The 26,273-nt window shown below is 38.3% G+C and overlaps 1 protein-coding gene across 3 annotated transcripts; it reads left to right on the forward strand.

Moving 5' to 3' along the window:
* The first annotated feature begins 281 nt into the window (after positions 1-281).
* Positions 282-26,230, forward strand: LOC137745665 (protein sym-1). Of its 3 annotated transcripts, XM_088681822.1 has the most exons (9): positions 282-367; positions 17,108-17,604; positions 18,513-18,600; positions 19,862-19,956; positions 22,184-22,256; positions 22,355-22,447; positions 22,563-22,649; positions 24,618-24,698; positions 26,036-26,230. In XM_088681822.1, the coding sequence occupies exons 2-8, from the start codon at positions 17,144-17,146 to the stop codon at positions 24,696-24,698; spliced, it is 978 nt and encodes a 325-aa protein (XP_088537948.1). In that variant the 5' UTR covers positions 282-367; positions 17,108-17,143; the 3' UTR covers positions 26,036-26,230. The 3 variants fall into 3 exon arrangements, with proteins under 3 accessions (XP_088537948.1, XP_068341761.2, XP_088537947.1); XM_068485660.2 differs by lacking the exon at positions 282-367 and having other exon boundaries at positions 17,099-17,604; XM_088681821.1 differs by lacking the exons at positions 282-367; positions 26,036-26,230 and adding an exon at positions 25,638-25,756 and having other exon boundaries at positions 17,099-17,604.
* Positions 26,231-26,273: the final 43 nt, after the last annotated feature.

The following is a 26,273-nucleotide window of genomic DNA, read 5'->3' on the forward strand; positions in this document are numbered from 1 at the left end:
ATTATAAAATCTTTTAAAATATTTTAATTGACTACACTAGGATTTTAAAGTTTTTTTTAAATTCTCTGAAAGCAGAGATTAACTACACCCCCTTAGTTTAGGGGTGCACATGCACTTACACAGTTACCACTAAAAGTGATTACTGTTGATACTTAGTAGTACGGTCTAGTAGTATTATTCTTCACTTATAAGGAAGAGGTATTAGGTTTGATTTTCACCAAAACGAGTTTGAATCATATTATTACTAGCATATTATAAGGTTAAACCCATTTACTTTTCAATGGGTAGAAAATATCGCTTTTAAAAGTTGTTACTGTTGACTCTGTGGATTGAATTGGCTATAGCCTGGCGTGGAATTGCTCTAAGAGCAACTCCAGCGTTGGAGCCCTCCCCCCTGGCAATACACTATTCAATCCACCTAATGAACAGTAACTGCCCTTAATGAACAGTAAGTAGCCCTGGCAATAGAATTTGCATCTCTACCGTTACACTTCAATAGCCTTGGCAATAGGCAATAAAATATTAGTATTTTATTTATTTATAAAATAATACAAAATAATTTTAATTGTAATATCGGATAAGATTTTTAATCGTTCTCGTTGCGCCACGTGTCATTATCCGAAGTATTATTAAATAATACAAAATAATACAATTATTGGTGATGGATTTCTGATAAGATTATTAACCAATCACGTCGCGCCACGTGTCATAATCGGTTCACAATCTTTGAGGATAGATTTCCATCAGATTTTTAACGAATGACGGCATGCCACGTGTCATAATCTGTTCACAATCTTTGAGGACAGATTTCCATCAGATTTGTAACGAATGACGGCATGCCACGTGGCATTATGCAGAACGTAATCCTTTCTTAATCCTCTATATAATCCACCATCCATCCTCACAAATCTCACACCAAAATTCTCAAGATCTCTATCATTATTCATAGTTTCTGCTTCCTTATTCACAAAAATCTGTATCATTATTCATAGTTTCTGTTTCTTTCTTTCAATGTCTTCTTCTTCTTCCTCAAGGATGATGTGGGAATACAATCAGGAAGAGGAAGAATTGTTTAACGAATCTGAAGCAATCTTCAATCACCAGGGGGTAAGAAATGAGAGGGAAGAGGATGAGGATTGTCAAATGAGAACTGACGAAGTAAGAAGAGGCAGAGCCTCACATTCCCGTCAAGTCATCCAAGCTGCGGCTCAGATCTGCAGGCCCAGCCATTCCGGAAACCTTGATAGAAGCAGGCAACGACGAGGTATGGAACTCTTGGATGATTATTTTGTTCCTAATAGTGCATTCCCTGATACGTACTTTAGACGTCGTTTTAGAATGGAACGACATTTGTTCAACAAAATCATGATTGCTGTTTGCAACCATGATTCTTATTTTGTGCAAAAAAAAGATGCTTTTGGTGCTATGGGTCTACTGCCTGAGCAAAAAATTACTGCTGCCTTGCGGATGCTTGCATATGGAGCATCTGCAAGACCAAGTGGATGAGATAACGAGGATGGGGAAATCAACCATTCTTGAGTCCCTGATGAGGTTTTGCGGAGCAATCGAATCTATCTACACCGCTGAGTACCTCCGCAAACCTACACACATGGACTTGGAGCGGCTGTTGAAGAAGGCGGAGATGCGTGGCTTTCTTGGGATGATTGGAAGCATTGATTGTATGCACTGGACGTGGAAAAACTGTCCAAGTGCATGGCAAGGCGCTTACGGGGACAGAAAAGGAGCAAAAAGTATCATTCTGGAGGCGGTGGCATCCTTTGATACTTGGATTTGGCACGCCTTTTTCGGGGTCCCGGGAGCTCAAAATGACATCAACGTCCTTGCCAAATCCCCAGTGTTCAACGATGTCCTGCAAGGAAAGGCACCAAAAGTTACGTATGAGGTTGATAGGAGCATTTTTATGCGACTTAATTGGCTTGTTCTCATGCATTTATGTTGTTTTTCCTTAGTTAGTTTAAGTGTTTAAAGTCATTTTCGTGCAATTTCAGGTTTTAGTGTCAAAGTATGCAAAAAGAAGCAATTTGGAGCATTCTAGAGCATTTTTGGGCCAAGATTGGATAGTGCAAGCATGGAGGCATGAGGATGGACGAATTTGAAGGCTTGAATTCAGTTAGGGAGCTGCAAGGGGGCCTAAAAAACCTTATTTCTAGAAGGCTTTATCTATTCACACATGGTGCCTAATTTCTGTATTGGAAGAACAAGCCGTCCTAGCTTGTCACTAGCCGTCCTAGCTTGTCTCCTAGCCGTCCTAGCTTGTCACTAGCCGTCCTACCTTGTCTCCTAGCCGTCCTACCTTGTCTCCTAGCCGTCCTACCTTGTCACTAGCCGTCCTACCTTGTCTCCTAGCCGTCACTAGCCGTCCTACCTTGTCTCCTAGCCATCCTATCTTGTCTCCTACCTTGTCCAAGCTACACACATATATCCTTTAAGTGTTTCATGTATAGAATTTCTGGTACAAAAAACCTTTTGGTTTCAACTAAGTTCAAAACCTTTCCTAGCCTTATAAATAAGGCTTTGCAGCAAGGCACTAGGGGGATCACTCATTCACCCAATTTTCGTCCATTCATCTAGCCACACCACTCTACACATCCTAAAATCCTAAAAACATAATTCCAGCCAAACACTACACCTTGCCGTGCCTATCCTCCATCCAATTCCATAATCCCTGATCCTAAAACACATCCCAACCATCCCATCCACCTTTGTGCCGTAGCAAGGAGAAAGAAGGAAAGACTCTTGGATGCTCAAGCTTCGTCGTTGGTGCATTCTAGGTGTAATTCGTTTTATGATTTCAATGTTTAATTTATTTTCCTTTCATTTTGCTATGAACATGAGTGGCTAAACCCCTATTGGTTAGGGGTGATTTCGAAACCATAACTATGTGTGCAAGTTGATTTGATAAATTCCAGTTATGAGTTCTTGAATCGTGAATGCAATTGGCTTAACTGTGCGAGTAATAACGTATTTGTGTTTGTTAATTAGGGGTCGACACTTAATTGGCTTGCATGAATATGATGCTAGAATATAAGTTTGTTTCACATAATTGTCACACACTTATATTCACAAGTAGTGAAGGTTGCTAGTCACAATCGCGTTAAGTTCAACTCCTAGCATAAGTGTCATGATGTCATAGTCACAAGTGCTTTGTCAATGCTTATAGTTTTCATTGAACGTAATGATCTTTGATTGTATCTTTATTATGATGTCATGTAAGGAACTTTTGAAGAATGCTTTGGGTTGTCGTATGATGTCATCCAATTCAATAACACAAGGAAAACTTGAGAATTAACTAGTGATGTCACGGTTAATTTGGGGCATTGTCATTCATAATTCTATGAAGGAATAACTGGAAATCGAGTCATTTGCATACTTGTCATGTGTGGAGAAAGAACCCCTAACTAGTTCATCATCCATTAAAAACCCCAAAAACGTTTCAAAATCAGTTGTACTTTGCAATCTGTTTTCTCAACTTTAATTTCGTCCAAATCAAATCCCCCTTTACTTTGAAGTCTCAATTTAGTTAGAAATTGTTTTGGTTCATGTTTTTAAGTGTTTTGAGTCAAGTTTTCAACCAATTTCGTCCAAATTAGTGTAGGTGCTCAAAACTGCCCAGAAAGTGGTTTTTAGGCAGTTTTGAGTCTTCTAGTTGCTGTTTTGAGTTTTTGTTTTGTTTTAGTGTTTTAACTTTGGTTTTTCATTCTTTGAGTCCAAATTAGTGTTTTTAACTTTGTTTTGGAGTTCTTAGGTCAGTTTTCAAGAGTTTAGCAATCCCTCCTAATCCCCGGTTTTGAACGATCCCTACTTACATACTTTGCTACAATTGTCAGAAGAGGGTTTAATTTGTGTGCTTAATATATTTCGCATCAAATTTTTGGTGCCGTTGCCGGGGATTAGCAACTTTGCTAAATCCCTTGGATTGTTTTTGTTTCATTTATTTCACTTTGTTTCTGATTTTGTTTTAGTTTCTGACCTATTTTTGTTTCTTGTTTTTTTAGGTACTAGTGCATGACGCGGAGTTCTCAAACTGTGCATGCACATATCTTAGACTTTAACGACGATTTTGAACGTGATTTGAGAAGAAAGAGGAGGCATCCCGAATGTAGTGAACCTAGTTCAAGTTCAAAGGCCGAATCTGAGTTTGAAGAAGTGGAAGAAGAAGTTATGGCAGCGGACAATCGGACCATTAAAGAGCTTTCGGCCTCAGGGTTGGCCAATGCCGCACCATTATGCATTCAATACAGCGCGGCTGCCCAAGGCAAGACCGATGAATTCGAGTTGAAGTCAAGCTTGTTGCACCACATTCCTAAATACCATGGGCTTTCCATGGAAGATCCAAACAAGCATCTTAAAGAGTTTGAAGTAGTTTGTTCAAGCATGACTCCCGTCAATGTTGACGGAAGTATTTTGAAGATGAAAGCTTTTCTGTTCTCTTTAATGGATAAAGCTAAGGATTGGTTATACGAGTTGGCTCCTGGCACTGTCACTTCATGGGAGAGTATGAAAAGGAGCGTTTTTGGAGAAGTTTTTCCCAACTTCTCGCATCATTCTTCTTAGTAAAAAAATAAGTGGAATTCAACAAGATGAAGGTGAGTCTTTTCCTGCATACTATGAACGTTTTAAATCACTTGTTGCTTCTTGTCCACAGCATCAGATGAAGGAGGAGCTACTTTTGCAATACTTCTACGAGGGCCTCCTACCATTAGAACGTCAAATGCTCGATGCCTCGGCAGGTGGAGCATTAGTGGACAAAACACCTATGGCTGCCAAGACCTTGATTTCTAATCGAGCGTTGAATGATCAACAATACGAAGGAGTAGGCCAAAGAGGACCCCCACGGCAACATGTTCATGAGGTAAGTTCTACTTCCGACATTAATTCACAATTGGCTAATCTTACTTCTATTGTGTCTCAGTTGGCCGAGGGCATGAAGATGCAAGGACTAATTGTATGTGGCGTATGTTCTATGCATGGACATGCCTCTGAAAAATGTCCACAGTTGATTGAAAATGGTGGATGGGAAAGCGCCAATGCAATTGGGTTTCAAGGCCAAAACCAACCAAGGAACGATCCTTATTCCAACACATATAATCCCGGTTGGAGAGACCACCCAAATTTCAAATGGAGGGAGCCCCAACAATCTCAAAACCAAGGAGGCTTTAGGCAACAACCCCCTGGGTTCTTTCCCAAAACCTACGGCCCACCCCAAAATCAAGCCCAATCCGGCCCAAGTGCCTCAGGTACGTCTCTTGACAATGATGCACTTCTTAAGATACTAACTAAGTTGTCTAATGGGCAGGACGATCAAGCTAAGGCTATGCAAAACCAAGACAAAAGGGTGGATCAATTGGAGAAACAAATGGGGCAAATTGCCGAGTTTATGGGGCAGTTTCATGAACAAGGAAAGCTCCCTAGTTCCACCGTTCCAAATCCAAAGGGAAGCTTCGAAAGTGCAAAGGCCATAACCTTGAGAAGTGGAAAAGAGATTGGGGCAGATCCTACACCATCACAATCAGGTCCCAAAGGTGATGAAAACTTGCAAATTGAAGAGGAAGAATCAAGCAAACCCACGGCAAAGGTGGGAGAGTCTTTGCCGCAAATTCCTAGTGCCCCAAAACTGTCTAATTCGGCCAAAAAGGGTAAGAATGTGTCAAATTCGGTTTCTACTAATGCTTTTCCTTCGAATGCTCCTTTTCCTAGTAGGTTTATGCAAACAAGGAAGGAAGAAGCTGAAAAGGACATCCTTGAGACATTTAGGAAAGTTCAAGTGAACATACCCTTGTTGGATGCAATCAAGCAAGTCCCTAGATACGCCAAGTTTTTGAAGGAGTTGTGCACCACTAGGAAGAGGATGTCGACCAAGGAAGTGGTAAAAGTAGGTGAGAATGTGTCCGCCATCTTGCAACGCAAACTACCTCCCAAATGCAAAGATCCGGGTAGTTTCACCATTCCTTGTGTCATAGGTAACACTAGATTTGAATCTGCCATGCTTGACTTAGGTGCTTCTATAAATGTTATGCCATATTCCATATATGCATCTATGAACCTAGGAGCATTGAAAAAGGATGGTGTTATCATACAATTGGCCGATAGATCTAATGCCTATCCAAAGGGAGTTTTGGAAGATGTTTTGGTGCAGGTTAATCATTTGATCTTTCCGGCGGATTTCTATGTCCTTGAGATGGATGAATCGGATCATGCACCCTCGCTGCCCATTCTACTTGGAAGGCCATTCATGAAAACGGCCCGGACTAAGATTGACGTGTTTAATGGAACTTTGTCCATGGAATTTGATGGGGAAGTTGTTAATTTCAATCTTTCCGATTCTATTAAGTATCCTAGTGAAGATCATTCATGTTTCTCTATTGATACTGTTGACTCTTTGGCGCAGGGATACCTTGAAGATTTGAATGATGATATGCTTGAAAAAGTCATTACAAGTGGTGTAGAAGTCAAAACCAAGGGAGCAACATCCATGCAACCCCACGGCACAAATACACTATCCTATGCCGTGCCTCCTAGTGAGGATTTTCTTGAAGTAGTTGCTGCCCTTGAGTCATCACCAATACATGATGGTAAGTTTCCTAACAAAGAGTCCATTCCCATTTCGACTAACAAGTTGCTTCCATCCATAATTTAGGCACCTATCCTTGAACTCAAACCTTTGCCAAGCCATTTGAAGTACATTTTCTTGGGAAAAAATGAGACACTGCCTGCCATCATATCATCATCCCTCACGGCACAAGAGGAGGAAAAACTCATGCATGTGTTGAAGGAGTACAAATCTGCCCTAGGATGGACATTGGCCGATATCAAAGGTATAAGCCCCACAACTTGTATGCATCACATATTTCTTGATGAGGGGACCAAACCAACTAGAGAGGCTCAACGCCGTCTTAACCCTCCAATGATGGAAGTTGTGAAAAATGAGATAATCAAACTTCTTGATTGTGGAGTCATTTATCCTATCTCCGATAGTCGTTGGGTTTCACCTATCCAATGTGTGCCTAAGAAATCCGGAGTGACGGTTGTGGAGAATGCCGAGAATGAGCTTGTACCCATGAGAATCCAAACCGGTTGGCGTGTATGCATCGATTATAGGAAGATAAATGCCACCACAAGGAAGGACCACTTCCCATTGCCGTTCCTAGATCAAATGTTGGAAAGGTTAGCGGGTCATTCTTTTTATTGCTTTCTTGATGGATATTCAGGTTACAATCAAATTGTCATTGCCCCGGATGATCAAGAAAAGACCACTTTTACTTGTCCCTTTGGAACATTTGCATATCGACGCATGCCATTTGGTTTGTGCAATGCCCCTGCCACGTTTCAAAGGTGTATGGTAAGCATATTTTCTGATTATGTTGAAAGGATTATTGAGATATTCATGGATGACTTTAGTGTTTTTGGTGATTCTTTTGATAAATGCTTGGATAATCTCACTTTAATCTTGAAACGTTGTGTTGAAACAAACCTTGTTTTAAATTGGGAAAAATGCCATTTTATGGTTAAACAAGGTATTGTTTTGGGTCATATAATCTCTGAAAAAGGAATTGAAGTTGATAAGTCTAAAGTAGATCTTGTACGCTACTTACCATCTCCTACTTCGGTTAGAGAGGTTCGTTCTTTTCTTGGTCATGCAGGATTCTATAGACGATTTATCAAGGACTTTTCCAAGATTGCACAACCCCTATGCCGCCTCCTCCAAAAAGATGTGTCTTTTGAGTTCAACGAGGCATGCGAGAAGTCATTCAAGCATCTCAAAGAGCTCCTAACCACGGCACCCATCATAACTCCCCCGGATTGGTCCATTCCATTTGAATTGATGTGTGATGCCTCAGATTATGCACTTGGGGCTGTTTTGGGTCAAAGGAAAAATAAACAGTCACATGTTATTTATTATGCTTCCCGCACTTTAAATGATGCTCAATTGAATTATTCTACAACCGAAAAAGAACTCTTGGCGGTTGTATTTGCTTTAGATAAGTTTAGATCATATCTTATTGGCACTAAAGTAATTGTTTTCACTGACCATGCAGCCTTGAAGTATCTTTTCACCAAAAAGGAGGCCAAACCAAGGCTCATTCGTTGGATGCTCCTACTTCAAGAGTTCGATATTGAAATTAGGGACAAGAAAGGTTGTGAAAACGTGGTGGCTGACCACTTGAGTAGATTGGTGCGTGAAGAAGAATCCCTCCCCATTTCTGAGACGTTTCCGGATGAACAACTTCTGTCCATTGAGGTAAGTACCCCTTGGTATGCCGATTTGGTCAATTTCTTGGTGACTAAGCAAGTTCCTAACACCCTAAGCAAGGTCCAACGTGATAAATTGATACATGATGCAAGATTTTATGTGTGGGATGATCCATATCTATGGAAATATTGCCCAGATCAGATTATTAGAAGATGTGTGCCAACTTCTGATTTTAACTCAATTCTAGCATTTTGTCATTCTTATGCATGTGGAGGCCATTTTGGTACCCAAAGGACAGCTCGTAAAGTGTTAGAATCTGGTTTTTATTGGCCTACATTGTTCAAAGATGCTAGAATGTTTTGCTTAACATGTGATAGATGTCAAAGAACAGGTTCTATTGGTGCAAAAGACCAAATGCCGCAAACACCCATCTTCAATGTTGAAATCTTTGATGTTTGGGGTATTGATTTCATGGGTCCTTTTCCTTCTTCATTTGGTTTCACTTATATTTTGCTTGCGGTTGATTATGTTTCTAAATGGGTAGAAGCAAAAGCTACCCGTACTAACGATTCTAGAGTGGTTTCAGATTTCATCAAGACTAACATTTTCTCTAGATTTGGGATGCCGCGGGTATTTATAAGTGATGGAGGTTCACATTTCTGCAATAGGACCATTGAGGCACTCTTCAAGAAGTACAATGTCAAGCATAAGGTTTCAACACCTTATCACCCACAAACAAGTGGCCAAGCCGAAGTATCAAATAGAGAGGTCAAGCAAATCTTGGAGAAGACCGTGGGGCCTAACCGGAAGGATTGGAGCATGCGTTTAGACGATGCACTATGGGCATATCGCACTGCCTACAAAACACCCCTAGGGATGTCTCCATTTCGGCTAGTTTATGGAAAATCTTGTCACTTACCCGTGGAGCTAGAGCATAAGGCACATTGGGCCATCAAAACGTTCAATTTGGACTTAGATGCTGCTGGAATACATCGGAAGCTCCAATTGAATGAGCTTGAGGAACTAAGGAATGAAGCCTACGAGAATGCCCGCATTTACAAGAAAAAGACGAAGGCGTTTCATGACAAGATGATTAGGGGCAAAACCTTCACAATTGGGCAGAAAGTTTTACTTTTTAATTCTCGTCTACGTTTATTTCCCGGAAAGTTACGTTCTAAATGGATTAGACCTTTTGTTGTTACTAATGTTTTTCCACATGGTGCAGTTCAAGTCCATAGCTTAAGGAATGGGGTGGAATTCAAGGTCAACGGACATAGATTGAAGCCATACTATGAGAATGCCGTGGGGCAGGTTGTGGAGGAGATCTCACTCCATGCCGAGGGCACCAATGGTGCCTGAACGTGTTCTTCGTCCGGCTGCAAGACGTTAAAGAAAGCGCTACTTGGGAGGCAACCCATGCCATTCAACAAAGGAAGACCTAGAAAGCACTCCAATTCCAGATTTGCGTTCCTAAACCCTTCTCTTTGTTGATTCTTTCTAATCTGCCTATTTAGTTGTTTTACTTGCTGTTTGTGTGTTTCTTTGTGTGATTCTATGCTTAAAACATTGAGGACAATGTTTGATTTAAGTGTGGGGGGGGGGGTAACTAAGTGTTTTTCATGCAAATTCGTGGGATTTTATCACCCATTATTTCAAAACTTGTTCCTTGCTGTTTTTAAGTGTTTTTAAGCAGTTTTGGTGTGTTTTAGTATGTTTTGAAGTAAAAATCCGAAAATCAAAGAAAAATTTGAAAAAAATTGTTTTAAAAAACCCAAAAAAGAGTTGTTTTTGTGTGTTTGTTTGTGTTTTAGGGTACCTTCCAACACAATGATGAGGATTTGGTTTTTAAATACATGGCTGTTAAAGAGAGTGATTAACATGGATGAAAGTTTGATTTACTCTATGTTTATGCTTGGTTGTGGTTATAACTTATGAATTCACATGCAATCATAAAAGAAAAAAATCAGTTTTTGTAACATGCTTGAAGGAAGGAACTCAAATTAACGCTACAACCTTGTGAGACTTGAACCTAAACGTTTATTTGGAGAGTTAAAATCTGTGCATTCTTTGTTTTCTAAAATCGTTGCATGATCTCATTATTCTTTGCTTGGTTGCTACTTAGAAGGCGTTTCATCATTTAGTTCCAAACACTAGAAGTCATGCCCATTTCATTCAAAGCATGGTATTGATTAGCATAACACATATTCAAGATGAAGTTGTGTAGTGACCACCACTTTAGCCAAAAAGCCGTGTGCCCTACTCCATTATATGTTTAGGTGTTAACCCCATTGAGCCTTGTTTAGCCTTTTCTTTGTTAACCCACATTACCCTCACCTAGCCTAGATTAGGACTATCCATACCCTCGTTCTTAAAGTATAGTAAGCATGATTCAAATGGAATTCCTTTATGGCAGAAACCAAGTGTGGGGGAAGTAGAAAGAAAAGAAAAAAAAAATTCGTAAAAAAAAAAAAAAAAAAGTATGAAAAGAGTTGAACAACATGAGAAAAAGAGTTCCAAGGTGTTGTTTGTTGAAGAAAGGGTCCAAAAAGTTGAATTCGGCCCCAAGAAGTTGTTTAAAGTCTTCCCCTTGTGTTTTTAAGTTAATTTCTGCAAACTAAGTGAATTCTAAGTCTTAATTTCATTACTTTGCTTACTAATGCTTGAAGTAACGTTTGTTTTCCCTATCCTTTCTTTGTTAACCAATACCCCAAGCCCCGTTGCAACCCTTAAACTTCTATCTTGAGTGTTATGTGTTTCAATTTGTTGAGTTTGAATTTGGTATGAGCATATGGTGTCACTGGTTCTCGCATCTAAGTAGTAGCATTCCATTCATGAGATCATATCTAAACATGCCTATTAACTCTGGAAATTGCGTTCTTTATGATACATATATGTGAGCATTCGTTTTTATATCTACATCAATTCTCTCACATATAACTAGTATAGGGTGTGTAGTTAGAAAATCTGAGTGAAAATAGAGTGCAAATCTATTAAGGATAGAGGGAATTCTCTAAGGCATGTTACTACATTCAAAACATTGTTTTAATTGGTTAATTGTGAACTAGTAAGTAGTGACTATGATTAAGCATGTGCTTAAGTGTTAAATTGACTCAAATCTGTGGGAATGATAATCTTTAACATGTCATGTGCATTGGAAATCCCTGAGGCAAACGTTGGAAGGTTTAGATTATGTTTGTTTGTTTTGTCTTGTTTTATTTCTTTGTTTTGCTCGAGGACTAGCAAAAGCTAAGTGTGGGGGAATTTGATAGGAGCATTTTTATGCGACTTAATTGGCTTGTTCTCATGCATTTATGTTGTTTTTCCTTAGTTAGTTTAAGTGTTTAAAGTCATTTTCGTGCAATTTCAGGTTTTAGTGTCAAAGTATGCAAAAAGAAGCAATTTGGAGCATTCTAGAGCATTTTTGGGCCAAGATTGGATAGTGCAAGCATGGAGGCATGAGGATGGACAAATTTGAAGGCTTGAATTCAGTTAGGGAGCTGCAAGGGGGCCTAAAAAACCTTATTTCTAGAAGGCTTTATCTATTCACACATGGTGCCTAATTTCTGTATTGGAAGAACAAGCCGTCCTAGCTTGTCACTAGCCGTCCTAGCTTGTCTCCTAGCCGTCCTAGCTTGTCACTAGCCGTCCTACCTTGTCTCCTAGCCGTCCTACCTTGTCTCCTAGCCGTCCTAGCTTGTCACTAGCCGTCCTAGCCGTCACTAGCCGTCCTACCTTGTCTCCTAGCCGTCACTAGCCGTCCTACCTTGTCTCCTAGCCGTCACTAGCCATCCTACCTTGTCTCCTAGCCATCCTATCTTGTCTCCTACCTTGTCCAAGCTACACACATATATCCTTTAAGTGTTTCATGTATAGAATTTCTGGTACAAAAAACCTTTTGGTTTCAACTAAGTTCAAAACCTTTCCTAGCCTTATAAATAAGGCTTTGCAGCAAGGCACTAGGGGGATCACTCATTCACCCAATTTTCGTCCATTCATCTAGCCACACCACTCTACACATCCTAAAATCCTAAAAACACAATTCCAGCCAAACACTACACCTTGCCGTGCCTATCCTCCATCCAATTCCATAATCCCTGATCCTAAAACACATCCCAACCATCCCATCCACCTTTGTGCCGTAGCAAGGAGAAAGAAGGAAAGACTCTTGGATGCTCAAGCTTCGTCGTTGGTGCATTCTAGGTGTAATTCGTTTTATGATTTCAATGTTTAATTTATTTTCCTTTCATTTTGCTATGAACATGAGTGGCTAAACCCCTATTGGTTAGGGGTGATTTCGAAACCATAACTATGTGTGCAAGTTGATTTGATAAATTCCAGTTATGAGTTCTTGAATCGTGAATGCAATTGGCTTAACTGTGCGAGTAATAACGTATTTGTGTTTGTTAATTAGGGGTCGACACTTAATTGGCTTGCATGAATATGATGCTAGAATATAAGTTTGTTTCACATAATTGTCACACACTTATATTCACAAGTAGTGAAGGTTGCTAGTCACAATCGCATTAAGTTCAACTCCTAGCATAAGTGTCATGATGTCATAGTCACAAGTGCTTTGTCAATGCTTATAGTTTTCATTGAACGTAATGATCTTTGATTGTATCTTTATTATGATGTCATGTAAGGAACTTTTGAAGAATGCTTTGGGTTGTCGTATGATGTCATCCAATTCAATAACACAAGGAAAACTTGAGAATTAACTAGTGATGTCACGGTTAATTTGGGGCATTGTCATTCATAATTCTATGAAGGAATAACTGGAAATCGAGTCATTTGCATACTTGTCATGTGTGGAGAAAGAACCCCTAACTAGTTCATCATCCATTAAAAACCCCAAAAACGTTTCAAAATCAGTTGTACTTTGCAATCTGTTTTCTCAACTTTAATTTCGTCCAAATCAAATCCCCCTTTACTTTGAAGTCTCAATTTAGTTAGAAATTATTTTGGTTCATGTTTTTAAGTGTTTTGAGTCAAGTTTTCAACCAATTTCGTCCAAATTAGTGTAGGTGCTCAAAACTGCCCAGAAAGTGGTTTTTAGGCAGTTTTGAGTCTTCTAGTTGCTGTTTTGAGTTTTTGTTTTGTTTTAGTGTTTTAACTTTGGTTTTTCATTCTTTGAGTCCAAATTAGTGTTTTTAACTTTGTTTTGGAGTTCTTAGGTCAGTTTTCAAGAGTTTAGCAATCCCTCCTAATCCCCGGTTTTGAACGATCCCTACTTACATACTTTGCTACAATTGTCAGAAGAGGGTTTAATTTGTGTGCTTAATATATTTCGCATCAGAGGTCAATGGACGTATGTACGACGGGCCATACTACCTAGCTGACGGCATCTACCCGCGCTGGTCAACATTTGTCAAAACAGTGCCACGTCCGCGGAGTGCAAAAGAAAAACACTTTGCAAGCTGTCAAGAAGGGTGCAGGAAGGATGTGGAGCGTTGTTTCGGTATCCTCCAAGCTCGCTGGGCAATCGTCAGGGGTGCTGCCAGATTGTTTGATGTAGAGTCGCTTCGCTCCATCATGATGACGTGCATCATTCTTCACAACATGATTGTGGAAGATGAGTACGATTATGAAGCTGTTGATGAATATGAGCCAGACCCGATGAACAATTCAAGAACATGTATATATTGTGCTCATGACGCCACCGATGAGCCCGTGCAACATGCGCCATTACAAAGGGATGGACATTACAATGAAAGGCTCATTCAACGATATACTGCATTTCAAATGCCAGACATGCACAATGCCCGACAAATTGACTTGATAGAGCACCAGTGGGCATTGAAACAAGCTGAAGATAATTAAGTTCATTTAGTGTGTTTTTTTGAATTTGGTATGTTTATGTTATTTTATTTGGTGTGTTTTATTATTTGGTATGTTTATGTAATTTTTTTATGTTTATGTTTATGTAATTCTTAGTATATGTAATTCTTAGTATGTTTATGTTTATGTTTATGTATTTTTTTTATGTTTATGTTTATGTAATTCTTAGTATATGTAATTTTTTTATGTTTATGTTTATGTAAAGGACTTTTAATTAGAACGATGGACTTTTAATTATTTTATACAAGGACTTTTAATTAGAACAATGGACTTTTAATAAATAACTTACCAAATTAATTTGAATAAATATTCAAGAAATTGGAAACAACATAAATAATACAAACAATAAATAATAAATTACAACCCAAAGTGATTGGAAAATTATGGGCTCCGATTACAAAAAGTACTCTATTCATCATCACTTAACCAATTTGTGGTGCTAGGATGATCTTCTCTTGCGGTGCTAGGATGATCTTCTCTTGCGGTGCTAGGATGATCTTCTCTTGCGTTGCTAGAACCACCTTGGCTTGCTATTGCTTCTCTTGCACGCCTCCTTCGCACAACGTCCGCTTTCTCTGACTTCCAAAAAAATTTAGAATTTGGAGACTTCCCTTCTAAAGACATGTTCATAATCTCACGATCTTGTTGAGCCCGTCTTTCTTCTCTAACATGTTCCCTTTCTTGCCTAAGTAGCTCTCTTTCTCTCTCATTAGCATAAAATTCTCTCTCAACAGCTACTTGTTTTGATGCCTCTCTAGCCTTATCAGCCTCATCTTTCGCCAGGTCCCTCGCCAAAGTCAATTCACCTTGGCGAGTAAGTTCTTCCATGAACTTTGCATAATCGTTCTTGGAAGCACTCCTTTTTCTCTTTGAAGCCTTCTTACCTTGAGGCCTAATTGGAAAACGGGTCGAACCCGACGCTTGTTCAGGGAGGGGCGTTTCGGGCACTTCTTCTGCATCATCTTCATGAACATGATCAGGTGTAGAGTGTAGAGGGGTGTTGTTCATGTGCACTTCTGGACCGACTGGCACAACTCTAAATTTAGGACAATCTTTGACAATATTCCAACATTCTCACCGGTTGAATGATTTATTTTTGCTTTTGGTTTTGGCAGCGTACCAAGCTTGTGCTTGAAGTTCCTACACAATAAAAATAAGTAACAAATAAATAATTATAATGAAAATAAGTAACTAACAAATATATACATACATATATATATATATATATAAGTAACAAATATAATGAAAATAAGTAAGAAGGCTTCAAGTTTAGTAAATAATGAAAATAAGTAACAAATAAATAATTATAATGAAAATAAGTAACTAGCAAATATATACATATATATATAAGCAACAAATATAATGAAAATAAGTAAGAAGGCTTCAAGTTTAGTAAATAATGAAAATAAGTAACAAATAAATAATTATAATGAAAATAAGTAACTAGCAAATATATACATATATATATATAAGTAACAAATATAATGAAAATAAGTAAGAAGGCTTCAAGTTTAGTAAATAATGAAAATAAGTAACAAATAAATAATTATAATGAAAATAAGTAACTAGCAAATATATACATATATATATATATATATATATATATAAGTAACAAATATAATGAAAATAAGTAAGAAGGCTTCAAGTTTAGTAAATAATGAAAATAAGTAAATAAATAATACAAACAAACAAATAAATAAATAATGCAAACAACATAATTATAAAGTAACAAATAAGTAACAATAAATAATAAATTTTGTACGTAACAAATAAATAATACAAACAAATAATTATAATGTAAGTATGTAACAAATAAATAATACAAACAAATAATTATAATGTAAATTTGGGTATCAAATAAATAATATATTGTTACCTGATCCGAGTAATTTTCCCCACTTCGAATATTACTACTAGCTTGTGCCAAAGCGTCTCTTCACGTACTAAACGATTGGCTAAGTAATTTCCAACGACTGGACATCGATTCTTTGGTTCTTTTCCCACCAATTTTCTCAAGAAAATTGGTATGAATAAGACTCCACATTTCTCGCAACTGCATCTCATTACCCGTAAGCGAACTATGAGTATCTTCAACCCAACTAGTACACAATGCAACATCTTCAATAAGCGACCAATTCGTACCTGCACCAGTGGTCATTTTGTTGAAAAAAAATGGATTCAAACTTTGAGACAAAGAAAGGAATGTGATTGAAAGTAGTTGAGAAAATATGAAATTGTTGTGTAAGGTAGATGATAATGAGAAGGTATTTATAGAAAAGTAAAAACAATTTTTTTAACAATTTTTTTCAGATTTTTCAGATATTTTTTTTGAATTTTTTTGAATTTTTTTTAAATTTTTATTCAATTAATTAATCTCTGCCGTTGGATATAAAAAAATTTGAATTCCAACACTCCAGATTGTGCCACGTGTCACAACGGTAACTTTTCAGATTTTTAAAACTATTTTTTCATTTATTTTTTAATTTATAAAGCATTTTAATATCCACCGTTGATCTCAGATCGAACGGTGGATATTAAATCTGACTTTATCTTTTTTTTTTTACCGTTGAGATCTAACGGTCCACATTAAGTGACCGTTAGGATCTAACGCACCGTGGAAAGCCACGTGGCTTCCCAACGGTAACTGACGATTCTGATTTTTTCTGATTTTTGTGTCGGCGACGCGCCCCCACGTGCGGGTGGGGTGCACGCGCCTGACACAAAAAAAATTAAATAATGCGTTGACGCCACCCTGGCGTCAGCCTTGCGTCACCCCCACCTCGGGCTCAAGGGCTGGCAATCCTCACGGGCCCTTTGCTCGGGCCTCCCCCTTCCATCGGGCTCCCGCACGCTGGAGCCATACCACCGGGCCTCGGGCCATGATTTTGGACCCCTTCCCCCGAGCAATACCCAATGCTGGGATTGCTCTCACGGGCCCTTTGCTCGGGCCTCCCCCTTCCATCGGGCTCCCGCACGCTGGAGCCATACCACCGGGCCTCGGGCCATGATTTTGGACCCCTTCCCCCGAGCAATACCCAACGCTGGGATTGCTCTAAGGCTCAGTCTGTCAACCCCAAAGCGTCACGTTTCCAAATGCCCAGAACCTTTCAATCCATTTCATTGCAGGAAATGGCTCTAAACCCTGCATCCCTCACTCGTAAAACCCCGCTCCTAAACCGGTTCGTGGGTTCTTCTCGTAGACCCTCTTTGCATTCTTGTACTGCATATAGGATTGCAGCAAATCCAGTTCAGATATGGGGATTTAGGAGCACTTCTGTGTGCCAGTCTCACCCGCATGCTCTGCATTCTCACTCATTTTCCCTCAATTCCGGCATTGGAGTCGTGCTTAAAAACTTGGGTCGTTCTGAACTGGGTTTAAGGCAACTGGGCTATGACCGGTTTCGTCTTTCGGTTGTCTCCGATGGTGGGTCGGGTGGTACTGGTGGAGACGGCGGCTCTGGTGATGGAAATTATGGCGGCAGAGGTGAAGGGGGTGCCAACGGTGAAGGCGGTGGCGGTGGTCGTGGTGAAAACAATTGGTCATTGCTTTCGTGGTAACCATATATTCAAATTTCAATTTCCAGCTTTTGGTGCATTGATGTGTATTTTCTAATTAGAGCTACAGCATTACTGTTGACTTGGCGGAAGTAAAAAGGGAAAAACAAAACAGACAATTGAACCTTTTGTAAAATTTGCAATGAAACAATTCCAATTTCAAATAATAAAATGTAAGATGAAAGTTTAACAGTTATCGGGATAAAAAGCTGAGTCTGTAGTTGAATTATGGTAAGTGTGCAGTTTAAAATGCTCGGGCAGCATTACTCAATTTCCTACGCAGTCTTCAACTTGATGTGCTTGGATTAAAGAGGCCGATAAATAAGATAGTGATGACTACTTGAGTTGGTAACACATTACTTAGGTGCTAATGGGTCTTTAATGTCACAAGCTAGGATGATAGAAACGCTTTAGTCAATTGTGTAGGTATCAAAATGGTATTGCCCCCTTCCCTCCAACACTCAACCTTTGAAATAGGAAGGGCATTTATCTGTTATGTAGCCTACAATACTGTCTATCCAAATGGAATAGAATTCTTCATCAATGTTCGTTGTAAAAGTCAGGTTGGACATTGTGGTCGCGTTGGACTTGCATTTTGATAGCATTCATAATGACATAATTAAAATGTCAGCTATTACCAGTTAATATAAACACTTACCTTCCCATTATCTTGACATTTTCTTACTGATGAGGTGATACTTTTGAGCTATTGATGTAAGTGTGTGCATCTACTTCATAATTTGAGATTCTCAAAGCTTTAGCAAACAAATTGTATGTATATTAGCACTATGTCTTATGTTCTTCAATCCTGAGGATGGAATTAGAATATTTTTTTTTTTTTCAGCTAATCAATCTGAAAATATAGTTCCTGTTCAACATTATCAGCCTGGATGTTATATTTTTACAGGTATTTGGATCTTCTTGCAAAGTATCCAGTTGCAACAAAAGCTCTGACATCTGCTCTTTTAACTCTTATTGGGGATATGGTCTGCCAGGTATAGTTCCTGTAGTTTCCATTAACGAAATTATTGAATGGTTTATCTTTCTTTATCTGCTTTTCTTCGTTAACTTCAACTTGTATTTCTACTATTATATCCTTTGTTAATTTGGTTAGAATCATTAGATGGTCAAAACAAAAAAAAATGTACTGTTGTATCTACCTAATAAATTGTTATAGTTTATGTAAGGAATGATGCATAGATTGTTTATTAATGCATTTCAACATCCTCAGTGTGCATTTTTAGTTCAAGGTTGCATATATTTTCCGTATCTTTTCTTGTCACTCAAGTATTTGGGTATAATGTTGTCATTCTACTTTAGGGGGTTGTGGATTTTGGGGCTGGGGATCAGGGTTGTGATGCAGTCCCGAAGGTAGTTCTGGATACTTGAGTGGGAAAACAAGGGTTAAAGGTGATTTAAGATTCATGTTTTTTTCCCCAAATAGATAAATGTGTCATTGAAAATATTATAACGAGGCAGCTTAGAGAAGGCACTTTCATGTTTCTAGAAGGCAAGTTCATCTGATACCAACTTTTATGCATGATCGTTTATATTCAGCATTGCTTAGTTCAAAAATGTGGTTTTTGTCTGACTGAAAGGGTCTAGAACCAAACTAGGAGTTAATGGGGATTATTAGACATCAAATGGTTCCGTGAAAAAAGAAACAAAAAATTGTTATGTGGTTGGATGGCTAAGTTGGCATATCAGATATCATTTATAAAGAAGAAAATTGGAAGAATCGAAGAAGATAAAACTTGAAAGGGACATAACTAATTCTATGATCTCTGTTCCAGCAGTAGATAAGCTTTGCAAATCTGATTTGGTGCTTACTAGAACGACATATCTTGAACCCTTGATCTCAAGTAAGTTGCACAGTTATCCTTCTGAGTTGGAAATAACATACTGAAGTTTATTTGAACTAGGACTGGTGATCCTAGATTATTCTGGTTGAGTGGTGTTACTTGTTACTTTACTTGAGATGCTCAGTTTTCTTGTTGTATATCATCTCTTAATAAAGCTGAATAGGTAACTGCCTCAAGACCATGGTATTGCATTGACTCAATCATCTTTCAAAAAGACTAAAGTTTTTTACATGTTGTAATGTTGAAACTTGAGTGGTTTCTGTTGCGCACAATGATGTAACATTTTAAGTTATTATACTGAGGGTTGTGCCATTTGCAAATGGTAGTTATCATTTTTTTTATCATACTATTTTCCCACGGAATATGACAATGCTAGTGTAATTCTTTGCCCCAGCTTGTCATTGATAAAGCTCCGTACCTGGACCTGAAAAGAACGTTCTTGTTTACCCTGATGGGGCTGGTGTTAGTAGGTCCGACGTTGCATTTCTGGTAACCATTCAAAATTCCATCTGTAAGCCTGAAGTTTAGAATCATCATTTTAGTACTGTTTTCATTATTATTATTATTTAAAAAATATATATAGGATAAAACTTTAGAAACACACAGTAACTAATCAACTGATATGAATGTATCTGTACATCTTTATGGTACAAAAACTGATGTGAAATATTCTAACACTCAAATTAAAACCCTATGATTGTAGTATATGAAAGTAGGGATTATTTTAGGCCAAGGATTAGAAGGGATGCTAATCTACTTAAAACTGACTCAAAAACACTAAACTAAGCTTAAGAACACTTAACTAGACTCTAATGACTTAAAACAAACTAGAATGACTCAAAACAGCACAAAACAATCAAATAGACTCAAACTAGACACTAAAGGATGATTTGGACGAAAATTACTTTTAACCTGACTTAAAACACTTAAAAACACAAGGTTGGACAGATTCTAACTAATTTGACACAACAAAGTAAAGGGGATTGGGTTTTTGACGAATAAAGTAAAAACAAGTCGATTGTAAACTTAAACTAAGTTGCACGAAATTAGGGTGAATTGATGGGTGATAGGCTAGCTAGAGGGTCCTTCTCCACACATGATACACTTGCATACAAATTGATTTCCAGTTGCTTTTCCAATAAACCATGAACCTCAACACCCCGGATTATCCGTGAACAGCACTAATTAACCCTCAGATTTTCCTTAAGTCATTGAATTGGATGGAATACGCATCGGCAACCAAATTATTCTTCAATAGTTCCCTACATGAACAGCATAATAGAGATACAATCAAAGATCATTAAGCTTTGTGAAAATTATAAACATTGACAAGGCATTCGTAACTATGAACAACATGATACTCCTGCCAGGAATATACTTAACACGATTGTGACTAGCAACCTCCACTACTCATGAATATAAGTTCATAACGATTAGGTGAAATTCCCTTATATTTTAGCATCAAATTCATGCATGCAAACTAAGCGGGCCCTTTTAATTAACACACAAGAATAAGTTCTTAATCAAACAGTTTAGTAAATTGCATTCACAATTTATGAAATCACAACTGGAAGTAATCAATTCATATTGCAAATATAATCATGGTTTCAAAGTCTCCTCTAACTAAAACGAATTTAGTTCCTCATGTTCGCAAAACAAAGATAATTAAATTTAAACATTGAAAACAAAGAATAGAATACACCTAGAAACGCTTCAACAATCCAACGTCTTGAATGGCAAGCACGGCTCCAGGTGGCTCCTCTTTCCTTCCTTGCTGCGGCACAATGGGGATTTTCTGAATTTAGGCTCTTGAGGTGTGGTGTGAATTTGTGGTAGAGGGTGGGGATGAATGGGTGCTACGGCATCATGTATTTATAGGGTGAAGGGAAGGCACGGAATTGGGCTGAAAAGGAGAGGAATTAGGACTCCAAATCACCAAAGAACAAGGACACTTTCATTCAGATTTCAGAAAGGACAAGGAATGGTCGTTGCGGCAGATTCATGAACTTCTAGAAGGGTTACATGGGCATAAACTTAGGGCACGAAAATAGGGCTTCTAGAACCTGATATTTAGGTGATTTAATGTGAAAAGGAGTCCTCTTTGCAGCTGGAATTAAGGTAGGAAAAGATTAAGATAGGATAAGATAAGATAAGGCTGGATAAGGTTTGGATAAGATAAGGTTGTTCGGATAATGTTCCTTCTTTGTAGTTGATTCCTTATCTTCCAAGTCTTCAATTTAATTCTTCCAGATGTTAATCACATTCCTAGCCTCTCTTGATCTTCAAATTCGTCCATCCACCTTGCTCTATGCATGTGCTATCCATTCCAAGCCCAAAACTGCTCTAAAATGCTCCAAATTGCACTTTCTTGTCAACTTTGTCATTTGAAACTGAAAACACACGAACATAGCTTAAAACACTATAACAAGTAGAAATTAGCTATGCAAATGCAAGAAAACAAGCTAACTAAGTCGCATAAATATGCTCCTATCAAAACCTTAATGTTTGTTCTGTCCCTACTGTAGAGTAAACAGTTTAATTTATCATGTGGCATTATATTGCCATCAAGTTCCCTGGAAAAAATCTGAGATTACTTTGGATTGTAAATAAGTGATATATCTAATTTCATGGTAATTTTTCTTTGTTTCTATGCTTCTTTCCTTCTTTTTCCTGTTATGCTCTTGTACGTTTTCATTACACCACCTTTTGTCATTAGGTATTTGTATCTAAGCAAACTAGTAACGACGCCTGGAGCATCAGGTGCATTCCTGCGCCTTGTACTTGATCAGGTGACCAATTCATTTTAGGTTTTTAATTTCGTGACAACTCATCGTTATTTTTTTCAATAACAATACTGTCTTGTAACTTTTGAGTCAATTTGCTGCAGTTTCTTTTTGCTCCTACATTCATTGGAGTTTTCTTATCGACATTGATGACGCTGGAGGGAAAACCTTCACAAGTTGTACCCAAGCTTCAACAGGTGGTGTTAAAAGAATCGTATCTATGAGCATTTAAATCTAACAGAATGACTGCATTTACTTTCGTAAATTTGTATACAAGCTACGTTTGTTAATACAAAGTATCTGGTTGTGTAGGAGTGGTTTTCTGCTGTGCTAGTTAATTGGCAACTGTGGATACCTTTCCAATTTCTCAACTTTCGGTTTGTCCCACAGCAATTCCAGGTTAGAATGCTATGAAGAAGTTATTCATATTTTATGGCTCCTAGACAGAATATGTTTAGAGATTGGGTCCTAGACAGAATATGTCTAGGGATATTGTTTGGGATATTGTAAAGTTTCAGACTGAAGATGCCTAACTACCCCCTGACTTCTAAAATGCCTGTGAGGAGCCAAGAGTATCAATGCATGGGCTTCTTGGTGTCACAAAAGGGACTGTCTCTCTGCCTCTTGATGTATCACAATTAGAAAAGTTTAGTTAGTACAAAAGTAGGTTTTCCATATTAGAAGGTAATGTCTACATGTAAACTTCTTGTTTACATAATTTTCTTTCAGCCTAGATTGGATCATGACACTCTACCTGAGAGGTCATAAAATGGATTATAATTGAATTTGTTTATAGATGAAAAAACTAGACTGGAAAATACTGAAAATGGATGCATGCTTTGGTCAAAGTAAATTCACTGTACAGGAAAATGGATGGGATACCTGATGTAGAACCATGTGATACCTGATGTAGAACCCATATAGGGAATTAGAGGAGAGTTTGTTACAAAACACATAACCAGATTTTGCTTTGGATGAGAGTTTTTGAAATTAGAGGATACCTGCTTTATTAGAACCATATATTATGATGTTGCTTTATTTTCCAATTAACAATGTGGAAGTATGTAGTTAGTCTAATAAAAACGAGATTTGGCAGGGTATTTTGATCTTTTTTTGTTCTACTGTGCTAATGTTGAAATGTGATGCTGTTTATTATGACCTTTTCCTATACAATTTTTCTTTCTACTTGGCATTTATGGGCGAAGAGCTACCGAACCAAATAATGAAAATTAGTAGATGATTTCTATGGTCATCGTGTTAAAGTCCCACATCGGTGGTGGGAAAGAAAACCAAGGGGTTTAAATAGGATTACCCTACTCTAATTAATGCCTAGGCCTTTTGTGGTAAAACCCCACACCTAATGGATTGGGTAGGTGGTAAAGTTGGGGACAGTATCGGTATCGTTAGAGTGGGGTGGGCCCGACGATCCAAAAATCCAACATGGTATTAGAGCTAGGGTCGGGCCCGTGCAAGCCAATGAGCTTGTGTGCAAGCGAATGAGCTTGTCACCAAAGTAAACAAGTCTGAACTCTTAACATAGAGACAACCACTAAGTTCCATTGAAAACAAGTTTGGACTCCATTGGAGCCGATCTCTGACTTTCAATTACCGATGTGGATCTCCACGTGTGAACCACTAAATGGGGTTACATGTGAGGGGGAGTGTTAAAGTCCCACATCGGTGGTGGGAAAGAAAACCAAGGGATTTAAATAGGATTACCCTACTCTAACTAATACCGAGGCCTTTTGTGGTAAAACCTCACACCTGACGGATTGGGCAAGTGGTAAAGTTGGGGACAATATCGGTGTCGTTAGAGTGGGGCTGGATAGGCAATCCAAAAATCCAACACATCATCCACAAAAGGAAACTTTTCATTGATTCATTCCATAAGCATTACATGATAAGCATCTGACCATATATGGGAAAACAGTATGAAAATAGGTAAAATAGAAAATACAAATACTGTAAAGGAAAAGCAAAGTCACATAACCAGTTGCAGAAATCTAGCAACGGAATGGAATGAAGCAGCTGATTTCAGAATCCCTTAGAGCTATTGTATTTACTCACATCAGAAAATTCCAAACGAAGCAGTGGTCCAAATCTCCCGTCGGTGGTTATGCCTAGTGGCTAGTCTGATGGGTATCTGAACAATTTGGAGCATTGAAATGTGTCTTGTCTGATTAGAACCCTCATCTAGTTATGTTTATGAGTTTCATTCCCAAGCTGGCTTCTTATTATTTGATTCAACCTACGGGAATTTTAATAGAAGTCTTTGGTTTTAATGTCATTATTTATTTTCCAGTTTCATTTAGGGAATCCTCTCGTTTTATTTTGCTTCTTGATGCTGTTTTCTTTGGGTGTTTTCAGGTCCTTACTGCTAATTTTATAGCTTTGACATGGAATGTTATCCTCTCATTCAAAGCTCACAAAGAGGTTCTTCAAAAATAGGTATGTTAGAATCTGATGTTATTGGTTGATGTTTTCTTGCATCAGTAAAAGAAAAACTTAACTCTTGCAAGCCATTTTGGTCTCCATCAAATTTAACGGTAAAAAGGACTTTTTTGTTAAAAAAAAAAAAGATATGCAATTCTGTAAGCCATCATGATCTCCACTCATAGCCACGCCACCCACCACCCTCCCCTGACCTACCTTAGTGACCCCACCCTCCCCAAAAAAAAAAGAAATTCTTTGAACAACCCAGCTCACCTGTGAACAATTGAACTTCAAAACTAAATTAAGCGCCTATACTCGAGAGAACCCTATTAATTAGATCAATACGGCGCTTCTTGGTTGGCAGCAACTGCAAAGTTGTTTTTACGAAGTATTTGGAATCTCACGTGGACTTTTAATTAGATCAATATGCAGCATGATTCCATGGTATGGTGACATATTATTTCATAGCTTTGGTCTTTTAGGAAAGTTTTCATCCAAGTATTGTAGTGTAACACCCGCGTACCTTACTGTGCTTTCATAGGAGTTCTATAGTTACCATAAGCGTGGTGGGTTGTTTTAGATCCTGTTCTCCTTAGTTCATATTTGTTTTGCTTCATTTTGACAGTTAAAGGGAACTCAGAATTAAACATTGAATAGTATCTGAATCCATGGTTAATTTAGACCATCTTAAAGTCTTAACTAAGATGATTGTGCCTTCATAAATGGAGTGTGGACCTTAGACCAGCTGGTAATAAGGTCCATGCGACCGCCATGACAATATGGTTTCATTGAAATCTCTCATGGGGAATACATAAGCTATTGCATTGTTATTGTTTCTATGAAAATAAAAAAAATTTATCACAAATGGTCCTTGGAATTGAGACCCCTTGTGATTTTGGTCCTTAAAGTTGAAGACCGTTTAATGTCATCAATAAATTTGAAACTGCACATCAGGGAAGGGTGGGATGACTGGTTGACAGATCAACGGGGTTGCTGGTGGCTTGAATCTGGAAGAAGGTAGCCAGGTTGTGGCTGGTGGGGGTTGACTTGGGGTTGCGCCTAGGTGCCCAGTGGCCATGGCGTTGGGTGGCAAAAATGATGGTGCAATGACATTGGATGAGGGTGGGAGGGATGATAGTTTTCTTGGAAGGAATTCAACGACTGGGGAATTTGCAGGTTGTCAATTTTGGGGACGACATTTGATCGATTTTCAATTTCTGAAACCAAAATGATGTGGGATCCTAATTTCACGACCAATTGTGATACTTTATCACATACTTTATACATTCAGTTGTATTTTAGCTGTTGATTTGTCTTGCACTGATTTATGTGCCTTTTTCAATTTCGATCAGATATGGGATAATTGCAGAGAAGAAGCTGTTTCCGGGAGACCTTTGTTCCGTTTTAGAAGAAGGTTAATGTTGTACGTTTGAAAGAACTATGTACCAATGGAAAGTTTTGTATCGGCGTTTTGGGGTCGGAATTCCTGTGGCTTGTTGTTTAATGTAAATTGCTAGACTGGTAATGGAAATTGAAGTGTTTATGCCTGCCTGATCGAATTTGAGCATTTACTGCCGGTTAGATTTCTAA

The sequence above is a fragment of the Pyrus communis genome, chromosome 12 (genome assembly GCF_041283825.1).
Source record: "Pyrus communis isolate YQ-2024b chromosome 12, ASM4128382v1, whole genome shotgun sequence".
NCBI classification, from domain to species: domain Eukaryota; kingdom Viridiplantae; phylum Streptophyta; class Magnoliopsida; order Rosales; family Rosaceae; genus Pyrus; species Pyrus communis.